We start from the raw sequence: 22,656 nt of genomic DNA on the forward strand, positions 1-22,656 counted from the left end.
GTGCATAATCGACTTAAAAACATTCACTTATTAGGTTTTCAACTACTTATCTTATAGCCTAAAATGCAATTGACAAATTCTAGCCTGGGAGTTCACAAAGCCGAAATACCTCGAATGGATTCTCAGGATGACACGAGTTTCGAAATAATAATTCCCGATCTTTGTGGAGAATAGCATTGGCGTTCTAGTTACCTTTTTCACTATATTACACTTCAATATTACACAGTTTTCCGACTTCATGCTGATGACACATCTATAACAGACCCTTTAGCTTATAACTTTGACTCCTTTCAGGCAATTTGTCTACGTGATAACATTGGCACATTAGTCGATGCATTGGAAGGTATCGTAAAACTATGGATTCATAATTTTGTTCCCCTCAATACTAAAAGAGAAATCTTAAGATTCCATGGATGAATCGCAGCATACAGCAAATATCACGCCGTATTCGTAGTCTGCGCCGACTGAAAAAGGCATGTAATCTTGACAGTATCATTCGCTTTAACACTGCTAAGGAAGAACTACGTATCCAAATAAAAACAGCTAAAAAGTTAAATTTTCATGTTGTACTACCAGATTATTGCACTCTAACCCACGTAGATTCTAGACTTCTATCACACCGACTAAAACTGCTGCAGTTTCTTTTATATTAGATGGCATGGCTACTTCAGACCCCTCCGATATAGCTAATGCTTTTAATGTCCACTTCCAATCAGTGTTCACGCATGGCAACCACTCTCTCCCACCTTTCCAAAAATACTAATCCTGAACTCTGTATCGGCGATCTGGTAATTAGTGAAAACGGCCTCCTAACTTGACTCTCTATCTAGATACAAAGAACTGCACTGGTCCTGACTATATTCCGAACAGCTTTCTAGAAAGATACTCGCTCTGGTGTTCACGTTATTTGGCGGTCATCTTTCACAAATCCTTCACTTCAAGCATCGTACCCAGTCTTAGAAAATAGCCAAGGCCCTGCCTCTGCATAAATCTGGTGAGAAGCAATCCTTTGTTAAATATAGACCTATATCACTTACCTCTAGTTCCGGAAAGCTACTAGAACATATCATAGCCAAGCATCTAACAGAATACCTTGAATCGAATAAGATTGCCTCTAACATGCGACATATATTTCATCGTGGTTTCAGCCCAACAACACAACTAGTAGAATTTTCACATGATACTACTAGATATATTGATATTGTTAATCAAACTGATGCGCTATTTGTAAACTTTTACAATGCTTTCGACACGGTTATACGCAACAAGCTACTACGTACACTAAACGTAATTGCGAATATTCCTCCACTCATCGACTGGATAGCTAGCTTTCTCAACTCTCGCTCTCAATTCGTTTAATTGAATTCCACTTCGTCCTCAATTGTAAAAGTAACATCAGGTGTTCCACAGGGCTCTGTTCTGGGACCCTTGTCTTTTTTAATATTTATAAATGACCTTTCCAGCAATATTAAGTCAAAAGTCCATCTTTATGCCGACGACTGCGTCCTATACCAGGTAATTTCTTCTCCTAGTGATCACGCCTCTCTTCAGGATTCCTTCAACACATATTGCACCTGGTTTGCGGACTGGAATATGTGCATTAACTTTCAAAAAACCGTAATAGTGTCATTTACAAATAGCCATTTTCATTCACAGCATGTGTACGCTTTCAATAACACCATAGTTCCCCATGCGCAGGTGTACAAATACCTTGGAGTTTTCCTCACATCCAACATGCAGTGATCCCAGCATATTGATCACATTACATCTATAACACTAGGAAAATTAGGTAACATGATAGGAACATTATCTAATTCGCCAAAACACTGAATTATTAATATATAAAACGCTCACTCACCCTGTATTAGAGTACACTTTATGCGTCTGGAACCCGTTCAAAGTGTAAAACATAAACAGAGTGGAATCGGTACGAAGGAAGGCCGTTCGTTTCATTTGTCATCGCTACAATCGTGATTTTTCGCCCTCACCCGCAATGATTTCTTTGAATTTGTCTCTTCTAAGCATCAGGCGAAATATCGATTCCATGAAGCTATTACATTCAATTATTCACTCATGTTGTCGACTATCCGCTGATGATTACATCGCGTATACGAGTACTCTTCCAACTAGACGTTGCCACATCCTCAACCCAAAGCCTTTCTTTGCATGCACTAAAATGTTTAAACAGTTATTTCCCGACAGTTGTCGAATGCTGGAATGAATGACCCGGTTCTCTTCGGGAATTTGCACTGTCTGATTTTGCAGAAGCACTAGTGTGATAACATTGCTGTCACTTTCTTTTTTATCTATTATGTTCAACTGCCTTTTTTCTGTTTCATGCGTTTGTTGTACTTCACTCTTGCAATAACCCTGAATATGGCTGCAGTATTTGAAAATAAATAAATAAAAACGTCGTTTTATGAATGGAAGGACAAAAGTAACTGGAACCAGAATTGTGCTATCTGCTGCAGGCAACCTTTCAACTTTTCTAAAAGTATTCTTTGCAACACATTGCATACTTCCCTTATTTTAGACTTCAATTTTTTAATGTTAGAACTCACAAATTATGTTGTTAAAAGATTAAGTTTTAATCGCTTAGAATTTTCTATACAAGTTTTTTTTACATGTCCGTTAGAAGAAGGGAAACATAGCACCTTCTTTTTCCTTAATCATGACCCTATAAAACTAACAGGCAAAATTGGATGTTCAACAGTCGCCTGCCATGACCCTTAGGCATCGTGTCTAAGGGTGCAAGAACTAATTTTAGTAAGCCTAAATAACCAAGGTAGTGGCCGGATGAACAGCTGTCGCCGTAGTGGAGTTGGCAGTGCAACGCACGCATAATACTGAAGTGGTGGGTTCGGCCCCCAGTGGTGCCAAGTTATCTTTTCTTCCAGTTACGTTTTGAACTTTCTTCGTTATTTTCTACATATCAATTGCAACCACACCTAATTTCCCCAATGCTTTTCTTCATTGCCTATTGGCTTTGCATTGCATATACAAGTCACAATTCAGGCTAACGCCTCGTGCGCTGCCGTCTTTTACATCATACGTTAGTGAGGCCAAACAACATCGAAAGCTCGAAGTTGTAGCAGCAGATAGAAGAACCCCCGATTCCCAAATAAGAATAACGGAATAACGCAATGTTTCCACTATGATAGCTGTAAGACTATAAGCCAAGCATGGATAGTAATCTGTAATTTTCTCGGCAGCTGTTCTTGAGCAAACCCGCCCTCCTCCCTCCCTCCGTAAATACGGAGTCATTTCCGCCTCCACATTCGATTGTTTAACCGAACGGATGATGTTTCTTGCACGTTTGCAAGTGGATTTCGCCGCCATCGAGAGTAATTACGCAGTGTGCACAAAGTAACCACCGATGCCAAATGTTTCTTCACCTTGCGTCATCAGCCGCAAGCAAACAGTAATGTGCTCCGAAGAAGTACGTAGGCTAGGACAAGAGAGTATACTTGAACCAGATTAGCCAGCGTATACAAGTTACTGATGTTTTAGAAAATTTACTAATCTTCCAGCTCACTTATAGCTCGTTATCACGAGAAAAGGTTTTGTTTATGTGACAAAGTATAGTGAGAAATGGATTTGAACATGTCGACGCTTCGGTAAACGAGTCCAGAGCACACCAACTTTGGGCATCGCTCCTGGCACCGTACCTCGCTAAAGAATACAATTCATCTTCTCCACTTCTTCGCTAATATGCTTCAAATATTTCTAAATTTTGAAACCTAATCATTGCAAAATTATGCACGTCTAAAGACAAAGAGGGTCATCTGCTGCTGTATAGTGCACAGCTTCAGAGGTAGTTGGTGATGCACAACAATTTAATAGAACCGGGGAGTTCTACTCCCCGGTTCTATTCGGGGAGTTCTACTGCACATTCCTTTTCTAGCATAACGGCAATGGTTGCCAACTTCTTTTCATAAGAATCTCACAAACAAAATTCGTAAACTTTTCGGTGAGTTCTTGTCCAATTTTGGGGTCGATTTCGCACTTAAACTGTAAATTGCCTTGTGCACAATGCAGCTGTTTTAAGAATACAGTAATATAATGTCACATAGTGTAACTCGTTTGCAGATACTTCTCTAGAAGTTGATTATGATTATGTTTTGCTGGAAATCCTAGAAGTTGATGAATAAACCGTGGATTTACGAGCAGCGTAGAACACTTTACTGGTGTATTAAAAGAACAATCCATGGTGTGAGATGAAATCTCTTGCTTTGTTTTGTTGCTTGTCATTACAAATGCAGTGTCGTTCAAAAGAACATGTCACAAGATTTTGCTTACACATTGAGGCATGTGCACCCAAATGTGCTTGCTGATTTGCGTGTTTTCTTCACTTATGAGCAGAGTAAATTAGCCAAGACGATCATCGTCATGTTGACAATACTAATTGAATAAGAATTGTACATGTAAAATTATATGGTTTCGCCTTTTTATTCATCTCAAAAACGGCGATGTACTGATTTGCCTACAAGACATGAGAAGCGAAAGTGGTGCGTTTGGACTCCAGTGAAGAAGCTCGGCCAGCCTGCGTGATAAGTTTACTTCTCTGCTCTTCATATGTCCTATTATGTACCTATTCACGTGCTTCACTTGAAACCTAACCCCAACTTTTATTACAACAAGCGTTGGTAATCAAGTCTGCCGTAAGCTATTGCTAGGTTGACACCATCCACTAATGCAATGTTTTTAACAAAATTAGACCAACCCATATGCTAAAATTACTTTTTTTATAGAACGGAAGCAAAGAACCTGCATTTTGTGACAACAATGGAAACATAATTGTCTCTCTACAATTAACGGCAGCCATAAATACGGAACACTGCAGGGTGTATTCAGATATGTTTGGTTCAGCATTTACTGTGACCAGTCGAAATTCTCATCAAAAATACATATTTTGCAGCGTGAGGATCAAGGAGGACGAAACCAAACTGTGTTTTAAGGTAGAAAAATCTATCCTCATAAAAAAAATATCGAAGGCGCCGGTAAGCCAGTAGTGCTTTCTGCGAAACTTGCAGGTTCCGTAATAAGGTATTTTTCGTAATGAAAACGTTTTGTGTATACGGTTCTAAGAAGTTTAGTGATAGACTGCGGGTGGATACCGTCGATTGTAGATAACTATTATAGAGTATAATCAAGTTATTGCCGGAGAAATGAAATCGCCGGAACCCAACATTGGACAAAGCTGGTTATATTTGAGATATTTTTTACGTTTCTTTGAAGAGCACAGTGTTCAAATGCTGTCTCCACGTTAAAACGAAAGTCGTTGAAAACGGATGGAAGTATGTTCTCTCTAGGCAGAAGTAAATATCAGGAGACGCACTCATAAAAACGCATATTATTAAATTACCTGTACATCATTCACCCCTCCATACCACCCTGTGACATTATATGTACAGCGAAGCTGGTGCTTACGTTAGGCAAGTGCCACCATCCCAACTAACGTTAGGCGACGTTAGGCGACGTACGTCGGATGCGCACATACGTATGCGGAAGTTCAGCATACGGCCTCGCTATCCCAGGCCTCAGCCAAGTGCAAGTGAATGATTGTACTAAATTATTCTTTGGAAGTAAGGTTAGCGAGAAAATAACCTAGTATAACCTAAAAACAAGCTGCAGACATGACAGCTTGAAATTGTAATTCGACTATGCGCGAGAACATAATTCTGCTACCCAGAAATCGAAAGACAAAGGGCTTTTCCACCTAACGTTTAGAGTTCGTTCTTATTTATCCTCATTCTCGTATGCTCTCCGCCTGGTGCAAGAAACGGCATTTAATACAATTTCTCAAAGCAAAATGCGCCAGAAAAACTATAAAGGTATGACATACCGCGGCCTACAAACATAAAAGCATCATTCTATTACGCAGAAGGTCAAACACAAACCCTTTTTCCAGTAGCCGTGGCAGTACTGCTGTTGGATATGTGTTTGCCATAACGTCGATAAGGGTGGCAGCACACGCTTTGCGACTGATGCAACCGGCAGAGCAGCCACATAGCAAGCACAGTTACATTATGCGCACACGTTTCACACATGCACAGGCACGTCTGCGTCAGTGCAGCAAAAATTCTCATTATTGTAGGCTCTCCGTCTCGCGCAAGCGTGTTATTGAATTGAATGCCTCAAAGTAAACTGTGCCACAAATATCATAAAGTGCTATTTACACAAAACTTCAAGAAATGATAGCATCACTGTGTGGTTCGAATATACGCGATAACCTAATACCCTTACAGTGAAAATAATAACGCAAGCCCCCTTTCCCTCGTTATATTAAAAATAGCTCACAACTGAGACAGCACTGTCTAAAAGATGCTGGCTGATCCCGAACGTAGCGCAGTCTAATAATGAATACCGGCACCATGGGGATGCGCCACTACGAGTGTACCACATTGCATGTGGCGCTAATCTCTTAACCTCTTTGACGCCGACACTGGTGGGTGCCACTGGGTATTCGTGGATTTTACGTCTCCGCCAAGAGGCGCAGCATGTCCACAGGCAAAACTAAGGTGTCCGTTCCATATGGACCTCACACGTGACGCGTTTGGTAGTTGGGATAGTTGAATAGTCATCCTTCTTTATTTAGGCCCAATGTTTTCGGACTAGTTCAAGTCGTTCTTAATGCACGTGCTAAATATAAATTAGTGTGAATAGGAGACGAATGCGAAATTCTTCCTTCGCGCTTTGTAGTCGCACCTGCGTTGTGTTGGGTTCACTTAGCAGTCAATTTATTCACGGAAAATGGGTCAAACAATACAACTTCGTAGACATGTTCAAAAGAAAATCTGTGGCCAATACAACTGACGCAATTATTCTTGAACTGACGGTGTACCGCATAAAATATTTAAATGCGTTCATATTACAGCGAAGCTCTATACCTATACCGTCCAAGGAAATTTTAGTGTCGTTGTTGTCGTGGTAAGCAAAAAACTCCCCATACCTGGACCGATTCCGAAGACAGTGCAATGCAAGGGCCGACCCGCGGCGGTAGGGAAGCAGGCGCTAAGCACTTCCCATACGTGTGGCGATCCTGAAGATAATGCAATGCCGGCCCGACGCGCTACTTAGGTGAAGCAGGCGTTAAGCACTCCCCATATGTGGGCCAATCCCGAAGATTATGCAATGCCGGGCCGACCCGCGACGTGGGTGAAGCAGGCGTTAAGCACTCACCATACGTGACCCGATCCCGAAGGTAGTGCAATGCCGGGCCGACCCGCGACGGAGGTGAGGCAAGCGTTAAACACTCTCCATACTTGGGTAGATCCGGAAGATAGTGCAGTGCCCAGACGCAAGTGAAGCAGGCGTGAGGCACTCCCCATACCTGGGCCGATACCGAAGATAGTGCAATGCCGGCCCGACCCGCGGCGGTAGTGAAGCAGGCGTTAAACAATACCCATACTTGTGCCGATCCTTAAGACAGTGCAATGCCGGGCCGACCCGCGGCGGAGGTGAAGCAGGCGTTATGCACTCCCCATACGTGGACCGATCCCGAAGAGAGTGCAATGCCGGGCTTACCCGCGACGTGGGTGAAGCTGGCGTTAAGCACTCCCCATACGTGGACCGATACCGAATATAGTGCAATGCCGGGCGGACCCGCGACGGAGGTGAAACAGGCGTTAATCACTCCCCATACTTGGGCCGATCCGGAAGATAGTGCAATGCCGGGCCGGCCCGCGGCGGAAATGAAGCAGGCGTTAAGCACTCCCCATACGTGGTCCGATCCTAAAGATAGTGCAATGCTGGGACGACCCGCGGCAGAGGTGCAGTTCGCCATTAAGGGGCCCACATACACAACTTTGCAGGTCATCCTTCTTCACAGATTGGAAGCGCACTGAGTTTCTTTTTTCTCACTTTTTGAACAAATTGTCATTGCTCTCAAGGCATAGCAAGCCACAAGAAGAGTCTGCCGTATCCGTCGTTTAACAAAGGTTGTCGTCAAATATATAAATAGTGTGCTCTTGTCAGCCAACACGCATGACGGGAATACTGTTGAAAATTCCGTGGTATAACGTCCCAAAACCACAATCTGATTAAGTGCGACGCAGTAATGAGGGTCAGTGCAACGATTTGGACTACCTGCTGTCCTTTAGTTAGTACCTAAACTTATGTAAACTATATTTTTTTTCTATTTTGCTACCATTGAAATGCGGCCCCTTGCCCATGATGGAACTCACCGTCTCTGCCTCGGCAGCACAACGCCATTGGCTTTTGGCTATCGTATTGTGTTGGGAAGGTTACTGCTGAGCGTTCTCAATCACCAGAAATAACCCTGGAAAATGCGATTGCACATGTGCCTATAGCGAGCAGGCTTGACCCGCGGGCCCGTATTAGACTACTAAAAACCATGCTCGGCTTTATGACTGTGTTTCGAGCGTTAATTTCTTAGTATAGCAGTAAATAACTAAATTCTATACACACTTTTCACAAAGGTCAGTTTTATTCCTCACTATAATGTGATAATGCATGCACTTTACCCGAGGAATAACTACCACAGTTTTCCGTTAAAACTCCGTAATATGTAAGTGTTCGAGAGGTGTTCATGTATTTTATTATGTAACAAAAATTACGTACTTTATGCTTAACCGACAATGAAATTTTAAAAAAATTCTCCTCACATATATACAGCACCTTGCTGTCACCTGAACTGGATTACTTGAAATAGAGGACAAAATTTGTGGTATATGAATTGCAGAATCGTGTTTGGGTCTTCACAAATATTACTAATTCGCCTTATAAGTAACGAACTTATTGCAGATATTCTCACTCGGGTTTTGCAACAAAGCAGTAATAAATAAGTACTCATTTTGAAAAAGTGTTGCACTCCATAGGATAGTTGAGAGCGGCTTATTAAAAATCTTGGTAAAAAAGCTTTCACAGTCCAGTGAACATTTGTCGGCCAATTTTTGTCGTGTGCGTTACAAAATAAGTAACTGTCTCCTCGCACAGGGTGCGTTAGATAACTTTGTTTTATCTTTTACTTTTAAGCAGCCTCTGCCTCTCAAGGTAGTACAGCCCACATAAGAGAATTGCCTTACCGTGAGACATATTTAGCAATTCTGTATCTATTAAAACATTTTACCGATTGTCCGGAACGGAATAAAGCGCGAACACAAAAACACGGAAGAAGAAATAAGCAAAGGACGGGCTTGACTGGAAGCATTCTTCAGAATCAATCAAACACCAATAAGGCATAAGTGTGATGGTGATGAAGTGCAATGATGGTGAATTGTCGGCATTTTACCAGTATCCGACGTTGTAGAGCTTTGTACAAGAAATTTTCTAGGCTCCTATGATGGTGTATTAGGGTTTATCCCGCAAGAGCGATATTGTCTATCAACACAGCACAGCCATGATCCGTAAGCCAAGCTACTACTGTGCTGACGGTAAGGTGGAATTGAGGTTGAAGTTGTTCGCGATCCAAAGACTGAATGCTTCCGTGCATTAGCAGATACAAACTCCAGCATGTACAAATTGCGGCGCTTTTATGTATGCTTGGCACTAAATATTTGTTACTCTCCTTCCCACTCGGTTCGACATTTGCCTACCACAGGGACCCAAGTTACTGGAGGTAGGTTGCACTTTTGTTTGGTCCTACTACATATTAAATCAAATAAATAAAGAAAGTTAGTTTTATCGGCCGTATAATTCAGGAAACATTCGCTTATTAACTGAAACAAGCTTGCTGTCAGCGATACAAGCAAACATGAACACATCACACTCGACTACCGCGGACACTCGCTGTCAAAATGCTGCTGTGAGCAAGCGTGGCAGCAGCAGCGAGCGAAGTAACATTAGTGCTGTCTGTCGCTGGAACGTTAGAGTGGCGAAGACACAGCGCGCACAAAGTTATGAGCCGCCTGCAGATTCGTGTCAAGGTATGGCGCAGGCAACCGGCGCGGCCCTGGAATGTACGCACCTGTTGACAGAGTCCAAGCCTCCTGCGCTGCTTGCCCTCTTTGCTCCCTATTGCGCGCGACATGTAGCCAAGACGCTCTTGCGCCCGTTCGCGAAATACGCAATGGCTGCCGCAGCACAACGCCGCCTTCCCTCTCCTTCCCACTCATCAACCCGCGACTTCTCGCGCGACGGAAGGCGGCGCGTTTGCTTTCGGCTTTCTTCCGCGCACCGCAGATTGAGCCGCTATCGTAGGCTTCCGTCGCATGCGCACCGCGCGCGCGACGGTGTGATACCCTTTGGACTATAAAACGCACATCACGTCATTGCTACCGCAATCAGAATAAATTTACGCACGTGGTAATTTACAAACTGTAGCCGGTGAGACAACCCCTAGGGTACGTTGGCGATCCACATCACTGAAGCGCGTGAACCTCGAATGTCGCAAAACAGAATAGATCCGTGTCGGGGTTTGGCTGGGATGGAGGGAAGATGCGGTTTTTAATGAGCTCTTACGAAAAATTTAATGTGACACGAAATCCAAAACGAGAAAGGCGACACGAGCTATTCCATGTCGCCTCTCCTACAGTACTACGGTACATGAGAGTCCGCACTCCTTACAGATTATACATACGCCGGCGAATATACATAAGGCCTTCTTTGTCACTCTGTAAGCAGGTAGATGTTTGAGGCTAGTTGGTGTCGGAGGAGTCGTCGATATAACTGTCGCGGTTGCTGCTCCACCTTCCCACGTCTCCCTCGGTCGACGCTGGTTTTGTTGTCCGCACGACGACGTCAATATCCCTCTATTCATAATGGCGCCGATTTCGCAGTCCACCCTTCCTCGTCGTTGATGACGCTCCGGCCTTCTCCCCAGGTTTCATTTCGTGCCTTCTCGTTTCCACATCAACGCACGCGTTGCATGAAATACCTTTCTGTTCGGTCCCCCCGCCCTCGCGTAACTCGCAGCGGGAAGGGAAGCGTGAGGCCGCACGGAGAGCGATTGTCCCCACGAGGATTCCGTTCTTTGGGCCATTTACCGCGCGTAAGTTGCTGCATTCCTGTCCCCGGGTCGCCCACGGCGGATTTGCTGCTGCGTGTAACGGAAAGAGCACCTGTCGCCGACGGTCTCCCTTTGTGCGTTACGTGAGGTCGTCACACCGGTGAGCGTTCAAGGGGTATTCATTTGAATTAACTGTCCAGAATGTCACCAGTTTGGAGATATCCACCACCAAAAGCCCTGGAAATGCACTGTTGTGCAACAACATTGTTTGCCTACTTCTGCCTGCCTGCCTGCCTGCCCGCCTGCTGCCTACCTGCCTCCCTGCCTATCCATCCATCCATCCATCCATCCATCCGTCCGTCCATCCATCCATCCATCCATCCATCCATCCATCCATCCATCCATCCATCCATCCATCCATCCATCCATCCATCCATCCATCCATCCATCCATCCATCCATCCATCCATCCATCCATCCATGTGTCTATCTAGCCTATTATGGCCGAGTGGTCGAAGTTGCCTTCTTGCTTGGTACCAGTTTGAATATAAGCGCCATGAAAGGTCATAAAGCTACACTGTTGTTCAAAAGCATTCATTGCCGACTTAAGCCGTGTGGAGTCTATCCGCATGCCTGCTTGCCTATCCATTGTAGCATTTCTAAGTAAAGGACACAATAGACGTAAATCACTGCTGTGGAACTGGCATCCATCTTGTGTACCTTTATTCTCAGTTGACTCTCCTCTTCTCCTGTACGCAGGTTCCTGCGCTTCTTCATCATCTATTCGACGGTTCATATTGCTTCACCCTTCCAGGTTTCTTTTGCTAACCGCTCCTGCGGTAATACTTGAAAATTTTTCCAATCGAAGCACATTCAAGTGAGCCACGCTCACCAATGTGCCACACAGTCTTCAATATTCCTTTCTGAGTGGCCGTCTTTGCCACAAAGTAAAGACCATAAAATTTGGCACTGGGTTCTCTTACTCCTTTCCCAACTAGAACGAGGTCGGTGATTTGAATTTCTGGGATACGTGAGCGATGTCTCTTATCAAATTTTTTTTCATTCATTTGCGGTACCTCTCCTCCTCCGATTTTTGTTTCCTCTCCTCGACGATCTTGAGTTTATCTCACAGCCCCAGCTCACGGTCCGCCTATAGAATAGGGTTTTCTCCTGAAGAAGTGAACTGTGGGCTGAATCCCAAACCACTGGTCTAGGAGCGATTGTGACGTCTTACAGCTGCTTCTAAAGAACATTTCCACGCACCAGAGAAGCTATCATATATCCTGGTGTATTGTTTCACATTTCGCATAGTACGCTCTTCAAGCCCATTCGCCGCGGGATGGTATGGCGTACAGAATATGATTGATGTATTGCGGTCCCGAGCCCATCTTGCTAGCTTTTCTCTCTTGAACGCTGGAACGTTGTCACCTACGATAGTCCTGATTATCCTAAACACATCCCGTTCGAGGAGGGCGATGACACTATTCGGATCTTTTCCTGCCCGTGCCGCAATCATCCTGGTGCATTCACCTATAGCCAGAAGAAAAGCTTCCGTCTTTTGCACTCCTTCTCGATTCTAATTTAGCTCGACGAAATCCAGGTGTATAACTACAAAAGGCACGTTCGAGTGGCAAGGTATTATCATGGCGTCCGTAGGCAGCTTATATTTCACTTTGTTGACTTGACAAATGTGGCATGAACGTGCGCATTGATTGTCGTTTTCCTTCATGTGAGCCCACGTAAATCTCTTCAGTATCTTGTTGTAGGTGCGCCAAAATCCGTCGTGCCCTCGAGATTCTGGAGGGCACGACGGGTTTGAATAAAGCACCCTGGAAACCAGCGTTAGCGAGACTTGATTGCGACCTTCCATAAAAATCAATTCTTCAGTGCGTTGCCACAATTTTACTTCATTGATTTCTTCCAATTGTTTTTTTTTGCCTGTATCATCATTCTACACAATGCATCTGCAGCAGTCAAAAGGCATCCAGGTTGTGGGAGATGGTGAAATCCAGCTGCTGCAAGTAGTTCACCCATCTGGAGATACGTCCTTTAGGTTGGGTCTTATTCAAGAGATGAGTGAGGGCCTAGCGCTCGGTGAACAAAGTGAGCTTCGCACCTTCCCGGTACGTACTCAAGTACTGAATTGCTTTAAGGATTGCGAGAGCTTCCTTTTCAGTAGTGGTGCAGTTGACTTCAGGTGGCTTCAGGATGTAGCTGTAGTAACCTACTACGTGTCGCTTTTCTCGGCCGGATGCTTCTGCACATTTCTTGTACAAGACCGCAGCTGTTCCATAGTCTGAGGCGTCAGTATTCAGTTCAAAGGGTAAAGTGACATTTGGTATCCGTAGAATAGGGTCAGCAGACATTCTGTTCACCAGATCACGGTACACTCTCTCACATTCCTGATGCCGCTCAAATGGAACTTGTTTTTATGGCAAAGTATTTTATCAAAGGTCTCAAATGTACTGCTAATCCCAAAAACACACACAATGAGTGGACGTCATATGGTTTTACCAGTTGGGATATCCTCTCGACGGACTCTTGTTTCATGCTTTTGGTAGTCCCATCTAATACTCTGCCAAGAAACACAACTTTTCTTTGCATGAACGCACATTTCCTAAAATTAACCGTGAGGTGTGCCAAGCTCAAGGCATTTAATGCCTGAGACAGCTGTTCCTGATGCTCAGCCTCTGTTTTGCAGAAGCCGATGCTATCGTCTATGTACACTTTACAAACGACACCTAAGAAAGGCTTCAGGACTTCCTGCATAATCTTCTGGAACCATGCTGGCCAGTTTTTCCAGCCGAAAGGCAACCGGTTATACTCGTACAGATCGAAGGGCATGATAAAATCAGTGCACATTTTTGTTTCTTCGGTTAGCGGGATCTGTCAGAAACCTGAGCACAAGTCAATAAGTGTAAAATATCCGCAACCACCTGTCTAATCTATAATCGTGTCTATCTTTGGCATGCGAAGTGGTATGAGTTCTGTCTAGTGATTGAGAACCCTGTTCTCTGTGCACAGTCTGAAAGTTCCATCTTCGTTCGGCGCAATTCTTATAGGAGAGGCGAAGGGTAACAGCGAAGGTCGGATTATATCGGCGTCTAGCATTTTCTGCAATTGTTCAACCATATCTTGCGCTCTCTTGACATGTTATAAGGTGATTTTCGGATGTCGGTTTTGTCAGCTAGTTTGAAAGGTACTTTGTGTGACTTCATCGCGTGTATGGCTTCCTACGCATATCAGTTCAGGGTAGGTCGTTGCAATATCCTCCGCGCACTTGACAACGCATACATAATTTTTTCTACCCTGCTGTGTCTCTTCCCTCGATAGCCCTTCCACTAAAACCGCATCGTCTCAGTATACGTTGATGTTTAGTTTCTTTATATCTGGTCTGGACAGCAGAAAAGTTAAACCTCACCCCCTCTAACACCAGAATTTCACTATTTCATAACATTGAAAATCGATGTTTACTGAGGCCCACTAATTATGCATTGTCACTTTTCCATCATAACCTTGCACCCGCAGTACTCGTCCACTATGCAGGTTACTTGCATCTACCAGCTTGGCATTTATTATAGACACAGAAGCAACGCTCAAGGAAAAATGTCACCGACTTGTTGGAGTCGGCTGTTGGCTGCGCCAAAATAATGTAGCGTTGATAGTTAAAAGACACAATAGACGTGAAGATCTATCTATCTATCTATCTATCTATCTATCTATCTATCTATCTATCTATCTATCTATCTATCTATCTATCTATCTATCTATCTATCTATCTATCTATCTATCTATCTATCTATCTATCTATCTATCTATCTATCTATATGTCTCTGCCTGCCTGCCTGCCTGTCTGTCCGTCTGTCCCTCCGTCTGTCCGTCCAATTACGCCCACCCAGTGGGCGAAGTTGGGTTCCTGCTTGCGCCACCATGTATGTGCTCCTTGTAGTGATGCCGCCGTGGTCATTCCATTGACCACATTTCAGCTTCGTAATCTCTTTCTCGTCATACCGTCATCATCATGTGTTCTATCCCGATAGAGCAGACGGCCAACTGACGCGTCAGTGTGCCATCAGTGGCTTTATCAAAGAAAAAGCTTGAATTCTTAACATATTCTGCAGGTGACAGTTTACTTTCGTCTTCTCAGCGGATTGGATTTCGTTTATATATATTGGCACGCGCTAGTTACGCTAGATGTCGAGGAAGAAGAAGTGTGCGTGGTAGCTGCTGCGAAAACGAACTGTAAACGGCCGTTCGCTTAGAACTGACTGACTGGCTTTTCCTCTCGTGACAAACTGGTGGAGGTGCTGGGTACGCATCCATCGTATGCCTACGGGTCCTCAACCAGAAGCTACCGACGCCAGTACCTCGGGGACGGCAGAAATCTATCGAAGCAGCCGTCGCCTCCAAGGTCTTCCACCGCAATACAGCCCCCTGGCAAGCTCCGTGAGGAAGATGTCAACAACTACCGCAAGCCAAACCGAGGGGATCCCAAATGCTGCCGTACCATGCATTCTCAACGCGCCTCGCACGCCTAACCCGTTCCATGGCGACGCATTTGAGGACGTTGAAGACTGGTTGGACCACTTCAACCGGGTCGCCGCCTTTAACGACTGGGACGATCGCCGTAAGTTGAAGAACGTCTACTTTTCCCTTTTAGACGCGGCGAGAGTATGGTACGAGAACCACGAAGCCTCATTTACCAGCTGGCAGGAGTTTTACCGGCTGCTTTGCGAAGCCTTCTGCACTCCCGAAAGGAAAGAAAGAGCCGAACAGGCACTGTCTTCGAGGTTCCAAATGCCAAACGAAACCGTCGCCATGTTCGTCGAAGACATGACGCGATTGTTCCGTCGGGCCGATCCACTAATGCCAGAAGACAAGAAGGTGCGTCTGTTAATGCGAGGCGTAAAAGAACAGCTTTTCGCGGGCCTCGTGCGCAATCCTCCTACAACAGTCTCTCAGTTCGTTCGTGAGGCAACAGTCATGGAACGTATGCTTCGGCAGCGGCTCTCGCAGTATGAACGCCAGACCACCATGACTGCTGCATGCTCTCTCGTACTTGCAAATGATGATAGGGAGTCCCTTACCGAGCTAATACGACAAATCGTTCGAGAATAACTGCAGAAGTCCTATGCATCAGCTCCGGCACCTCCCAGTGCCGCGGTTCTTACGGATGTCATTCGGGAAGAAATCGGCAAAGTGGTTCCTCCCTCGCCACCAACACGACCCGAACCTCCCACGTTCTCGTACGCGGATGCTCTTCGGGCTTCCGCGCCGTCGACGGGCCGTTTTTCACAGCCGCCTGCTGGGATTTCTCGACGCTCCCCAAGTCCGATCCACCGCACGAATCCGCAAGCACCTTTTCATCCTGGTCCACGCAAATCTACAGTATGGCGCGCCCCCGACAACAGTCCGTTGTGCTATCACTGCGGGGAGGCTGGTCACATGTATCGCGACTGCCAGTACCGACGGATTGGTCTGCGGGGATACCATCCGGACGCCCGTTGCCCGCGCTATGGCGACCGCCCGCACGACATCGAGCAATACTTAGAAAATAACCGGCTTCCTCCTGCCCAACAGCGAAGACAGTCACGGTCGCCTTCACCTCGTCGGTACGCGTCACCAAACCGTGCTCGACCCGCCTTTGATTCCGCTGCAGTCAACGGTGGAAGCCCGCGCCGGGGAAACTGAAAACGGCGACCTCCGGGGGTGAGGCCGCTGTCATGCGAACCGTCAAATATCCTCCGCCGACGCCATCCCCTCGCGACGTACCGCTGACGCCTTCATTCGAAACTGCAAAAAGAACTTCTGCTGCTATTACTGCTTCAATCGACGGTTATCCGGTAACTGCACTTGTCGATACGGGAGCTGACTACTCGGTTATGAGTGCCTCACTGGCCACTCGGCTACGCAAGGTGGTGGCAGCGGTGGGATGCTCAGCATCCGCAATAAACTTTTTCTTAAAAGTTCGCGTTTGTCCTGCCTCGACTTGTCACTTGTACTTACTGAGCTATGTTGCACGCATTACGACGAATAACCCAATATGGCCAAACCTATTTCCTTCTGAAGCGTAATCTTTGTTATGCCAGTTTTCTTATATTACTCTTGTCATACTGTCATCGTCACGCCATCTGCTCTGGCCCTATGGTATAATTTCTCGTATAGCCTGGATCACACGGTATGTGTTCGGGTACCGTGGTGCCTGTCGTGGTTGCTGCATCGTCGCCATTCCACTTTTGTGATTCTAGTCTCGCCATGCCATCGTCGTAACACCATCGTCATCATACAGCTTTGGTGATACAGTTATCGTCCCTTCATTGCCATCACAAATTCGTCATCATGTCATTGTGCCCATGTCATCGCCATCAATGCATTGTCATCGTTCTTTTGCGAAATTCCATTTCATACACTGAAGCGCAGTAGTAATTAGAACGCCCACGTATCTCTTTCTACAGTTTGGGAAATGATATCAACAAATTTGTGTCATCTTGGAGATTAATTTCAATTTGATACCTCTTGCAAACTCACCGCCTACTATTCGTAAATTGCATTACGTGCCATAAAGCGGTTAATTGAGAAGTTATTGAGTGAACATTTGTTCAATACCTGTCGATATTCATCACTTTCTCGTGCTAGTAATATCTGCCTCTTCGGATGATCAAGTTTAAGGAGAACGTTTATGGCATCTACCACAGGCGATTTTTAGAAATTCCATACGACATAAAAACACACCCCACAGCCCGAATCTCATATCCTTTTTTGGTGTATCGAAAGAAGGCTGTTATTAACAGTAAAATATTGACAAGTATCCAAAATTGTTAGAGCATTTAATGTCTAAAGGAGCAAAGTTGCGATTGGTTGACATTGTCGGTGTTAACTTACCTATTTTTTCAGGAGTGTCTCTAGGCACACCACCGAGAAGAACATGCACACCGAACATACTAGTTGGCATTATACGAAGTGATGCTCAAGTAGAGTGCTGAAAATATTTATGGTTAGTGACGTTTCACATAGTTATGTGATGACACGTGATGCAGCTAAACGTACGACACTTATCAAGCAACATTCAGAGGTTCAGTACGTTCTATTCATTTAGAGGCCTTGTTCTGTACACTGGTGCATCACCATTTTGGAGCATTTTCGAAGAACGAGCACAAACCAAGTAACTGGAAGCAAAAGATTAAATAAAGTGAAATAAGATTTATCAAAGTACTTATCAACTATAAAAATACATATTCGGAGATTGGTGCGCTCTGCAGTTATCTGAGCGAACTTTGAATTACCTTCTTTTTAATACGAATCGTACGCAGCGGAAAATGGCCATTTTGCAGGAGTGGCTATGAGAAACGTGGCATGCAATAAACGGCTAGATAGAAAAAAGCCACATCAAAGATTCCGGTAAATAATTTACCATTCCATTCACCGACCGGCGTGCTTTAAGTACGCCTGTAAGGTGGTTTGACGTGTTCAGTTTTAAGGCGTAAATTAAGTCTTCTGTTACGCAGAGCAGAAATTGGCATAGGTGGACAGCATGCAATCTTTATATAAGCCACTCTTGGGGCACCTTTATCTAATAATTATTTCTACATCCACAACTACATTCTACAAGACAGGAAAAGCAGCAGCACCATTCCAGTCAACAACCACCGTTGTGAAACCGTGAGAGGGTTCGAAAGGAGAGCTTCGCTTCGACAATTACGCAGCCGTGACGCACATTTCTTTAAACCTATGATAAGTGAACCTCTAGTGAAGTGGTGATGAAATGCTCTGGATTAGGCCGTTCCATTCCGCCGTCTGTGGCGCAAAGGAAACAGAAGCGCACGCTTTTGCTGTTCGGCATGCACGCTAAGCAAAGTGACCACTTTTACATTTTTTGCATTCCTTCATTTTTTTTCTATCTTACATGAAATGTAGGGCCCGCGTGGGCCAAACCCCAGTTGTTGGTATCTGCCGTAGCGTGGAAAATCGTGTTTCTGCCTCCCAGCTACCCCAGAAGACCGTCTACGATCGCCATCGCAGAGTCGTTAGCTACACCCCGGGCTTTACAAGGTCCTACGCCGGATCACTTACGTCACGTACGACATCGCTCCATTGGACAGTCGACTACCGCGTCCGCCACTGATATCGCGCACGTATCCCGACTTAAGCCTTATGTTGCCGGGAACGATCCTACTTCTTAAGCGCCGAGATGGCGCTCTCGCCCGCAGGGGTTCTATGTAAGGCGATATTGCCGCGCACTGAAGCACGCATCCTGCCGTGCATGGAAGAATGCGCCAGAAAGATTGTGAAGACGACGATCAGAGTAGCGCTTGTGTTGTTGTTCTGCCATCAAGCCTGCAGCCGTCTCTCTCTGTCTATATGTTGTAAATACAATTTCCTATCCATTTTAGCTACTTTCATCCTCATGGCATTATTGTTACGAGCCAACTCTTTCGACTAACGAAGAAGACGACAATGGCGGGAATGTTGTGCCTGTTTATCCATCTTGGCCATGCCTGTAAATAATCTCTGCTTATATTCGGGTTCGCTCCGAACTATTTGACGCCCCGCCACACATTGGTTCAGGCGCGGGTTACTTTCGCCACACGACAGAGCGGTTGGCTCTTCGGTGCGAACTCAATGGCAGACCAGCCGGAATCTGCGTCTGAGCCGCGCATCGCGATTGTTTAGCCCATCCTCGAGACCCTGGAAAGTTCAACGGGACTAATGACACCGACGTTCAGGAGTGCTTCACAAACTAACGAACGGGTGAACGACCACGACCCCTAGGACCTTACGGTCATGCGGGCCAATGTGGTATTTTGCCTGAGTGGAACGGTGAAGTTGGAGTGCGACAATCATAAGTTCTAACGTGGAAGGTGAGGTACATTTAAGCAAACTCTCCGTAGCCTGTCAGCAAGGCCTCCACTGGCAAAATCACTGCGAGGAAACAGCTGCCAACCCAAGCCCAAACCTCCATGGAGTACTTACTGCCTGTCGTACATTGAGCATATGCTCCCTCTGTGCCATAAAGCAGGCTGTGACATGCCAGAGCCTGACAAGGTTGGCCACGTTCTGAAGGGGATCGCTGATGACACATTCAATCAGATCATGGGCAGAAATTGTGATACCGTCGATGCCGTGAACGAGGAGTGCGGGCGCTTCGAGCAGGCCAAGGGCCACCATATAGAATGACTATTTGCCTGCTTCCCAACGCGGCCGCGGCGTCTACGTGTGCAGAGCAGCTGCCATATCACCTTTTACCGCCTTCGGCCGTATTGAATACGACTGTCCAATCTCTAACACCGGCGACTCGAACGCGCCAGCGCTTAACTCGTCCAAGCTATCGTGCGCAATGAACTAGCGAATCTCGGGGTTCCCGCTGCTTGCACCGTCCACAGTCGTAGGTCCACATCTGAGACCACGAACTCTTCCCCTCATTCTCAAGGATCCGCTACACGGTCTCGGAACCCTGCTGATTGGAGAACTGAAGACGATCGGCCTATCTGCTTTAGCTGCTGGTTTGTTGGGCACGTTGCTCGCTACTGTAATAACCGCTGGTCGTTCGCGAAACGTACTTCATCCTTCGCCCATGCTCGCCACCTTGATCGCGGCCTATTTGAGACACCATATGTGGCACACCCGCGTAATTCTGACGCTGCCACGACATTGTCCAGCCGCTCACTGACACCTAGGGTTCACCAGTCTAGTTCGCGACCTTTCCACCTTCCGTCCTCCCGCTCCCCGCCACTTTGACGCCCGACGACCCCGACATCCGCGACGTCCCATTCATTCCTGGAAACAATTCGATGCAGCGCTCGGAAGTAACACTGCATCCAGGACTCCGCCAAAGATGCCTTAGTTACTTTACGAGTCGACAATGTATGCTGGGCGTCGAAGTTGATGGCGTGACCACCTCCGTAATTGTCGTACCGATGCTCATATTTCTGTCATGAGCTCTTGTCTTCGCCGTCGCCTAAATAAGGTGGACATAACTTCTGTATCCCGCATTTTACGAGTAGCGATGGAGAAACTGCAGCTGTCCGTGCGATGAACACCAGCCGCATCCCCATCACCGGTCTCCCGACTTCTGTTTCATTTGCTTTTATTTTGTTTTATTTTGCTATCTTCACTTTTTTCCACCTTCGCCAGTCCCTTTCGCAGTGTGACAAAGTTTTGAAATGAATTTAAAACGCTGGTCTTCTGCTGAATACTATAAAGGGCTCATTAGCCAGCAAGAATACCAAATTGCTGGGCTACCTTGTAATCAAGGACCCCGTCCGACCCGACCCTGTCAAAATTGGTGCTGGGCTTCTGTTTACTCGCTCAGATCATGAGAATCACTTACCGAGTTTCTTTGCCTCGGTTCGCGTTTGCGGCGCTTCATGCGGCACTTCTCAAGCATTGCGTCGCGACTATGCAAGCTTTTTCACTCGGGCACTCCTTTAACTTGAAGTGACGACTGTGAATCTGCTTTCCAAGCCCTCAAGGATGCCTTAACGTCCGACTCCGTTCTCTGCCACTTCCATGAAAGCGCGCCTACCCTTTTACACACCGATGCTGGTGGTCACAGTTTCGGTTCCACCCTCCGGCAACGTGGCAGCACTTCAAGAGAGTTCTGCTCCACGGCTGTGGAGCACAGCTACTCGGTAACAAAGCAGGAATGCCTTGGTGCTGCTTAGGTCGTGCAAAAATTCCGCCTGTATAATTAGCCATCAACTTTCCCGCAGTTACTGACCATCACACGCTATGTTGGTTGTCATCGCAGAAATCTTTTTCTGGTGCACTTTGGGAGCTGGGTTCTCTGGTTGTATGAATTTGGTTTCACGTGATCTACAAGTCGAGAAGCAAACATCAAGATGCCGTCGCTCTTTCCCGCGGCCCCCTGCCGCTATCTTCTGCTATCTTATCTCCATATAACACTTTACGTAACCATGAGAGTACGTCTTCACTAACACTGTCACCCCTAGTGCCTGTCAACGTGCTGGCTTCCAACCACTTCATTGACTTCGCTTCTTATGAACGTGCTGCCCCATACTGCCACCGCAATACATAACGTCTATGCAGAACTTCAGGTCATCCTTATGCCACGCTTCACCACCACCTGAAGCAGTTTATGCTCGAGAACAATGTGCTGCATTCCCGTTCTGATAGACATCGTTGCGTTCTGGTTCTACCTCGTCCGCTTCGCACGCAGGTCCTGGAAGCCTTCCACGGCGACTCCTCTGCTGGTTCCTTAGGTTTTCACAAATCCTACAAAACGGATCAAGAGCCGTTTCTTCTGGCCTGGCCTAACTACCTTTGTGGTTAAGTAGGTCGCTTCTTGCATGCTTTGCCAATTCCGGAAGCCACCAACAGTACCTCTCGCTGGCCTGCTACAACCCATTACATGTCCGAAGACACCTTTTGACATCAATGGTACAGACCTCTTCGGTCTTCTTCCTATCACGCCGACAGGGCATCGGTGGACTGTGACTGCTATCGACCACATTACACGCTACGCATAGGCCACTCCTATACGCTCTGGCGCTCTGTCAGAAGCCGCCACCTTCTCTCTGGAAGTACCGTGTTATGTCTTGGAGCACGTCGCTTCCTGTTGAGCAACACGGGCAAGACATTTTTGTCGACAATCCTCGAAGAAATACTCAGAATCTGTCACCCTGTTTATAAGACGATGTCAGCTTAGCACCCACAGAGCGATTTCATCGAACATTAGCTAATATGACATCTATGCTTATCGTTCCAGAACACAACGACTGGAACAAAATT

The 22,656-nt window shown here is 46.0% G+C and overlaps 1 protein-coding gene across 2 annotated transcripts in view; it reads left to right on the forward strand.

Annotated features, from left to right (window-relative positions):
• Positions 1-22,656, forward strand: part of LOC129380699 (uncharacterized) — a 207,096-nt gene that overhangs the window by 93,877 nt on the left and 90,563 nt on the right. For both annotated transcript variants that reach the window (XM_072285016.1, XM_072285017.1), the window contains exon 6: positions 9,563-9,580. In XM_072285016.1, the coding sequence (XP_072141117.1) occupies positions 9,563-9,580 (18 nt within the window). The remainder of the gene's footprint in view (positions 1-9,562; positions 9,581-22,656) is intronic.

The sequence above is a fragment of the Dermacentor andersoni genome, chromosome 10 (genome assembly GCF_023375885.2).
Source record: "Dermacentor andersoni chromosome 10, qqDerAnde1_hic_scaffold, whole genome shotgun sequence".
Lineage (NCBI taxonomy): Eukaryota > Metazoa > Arthropoda > Arachnida > Ixodida > Ixodidae > Dermacentor > Dermacentor andersoni.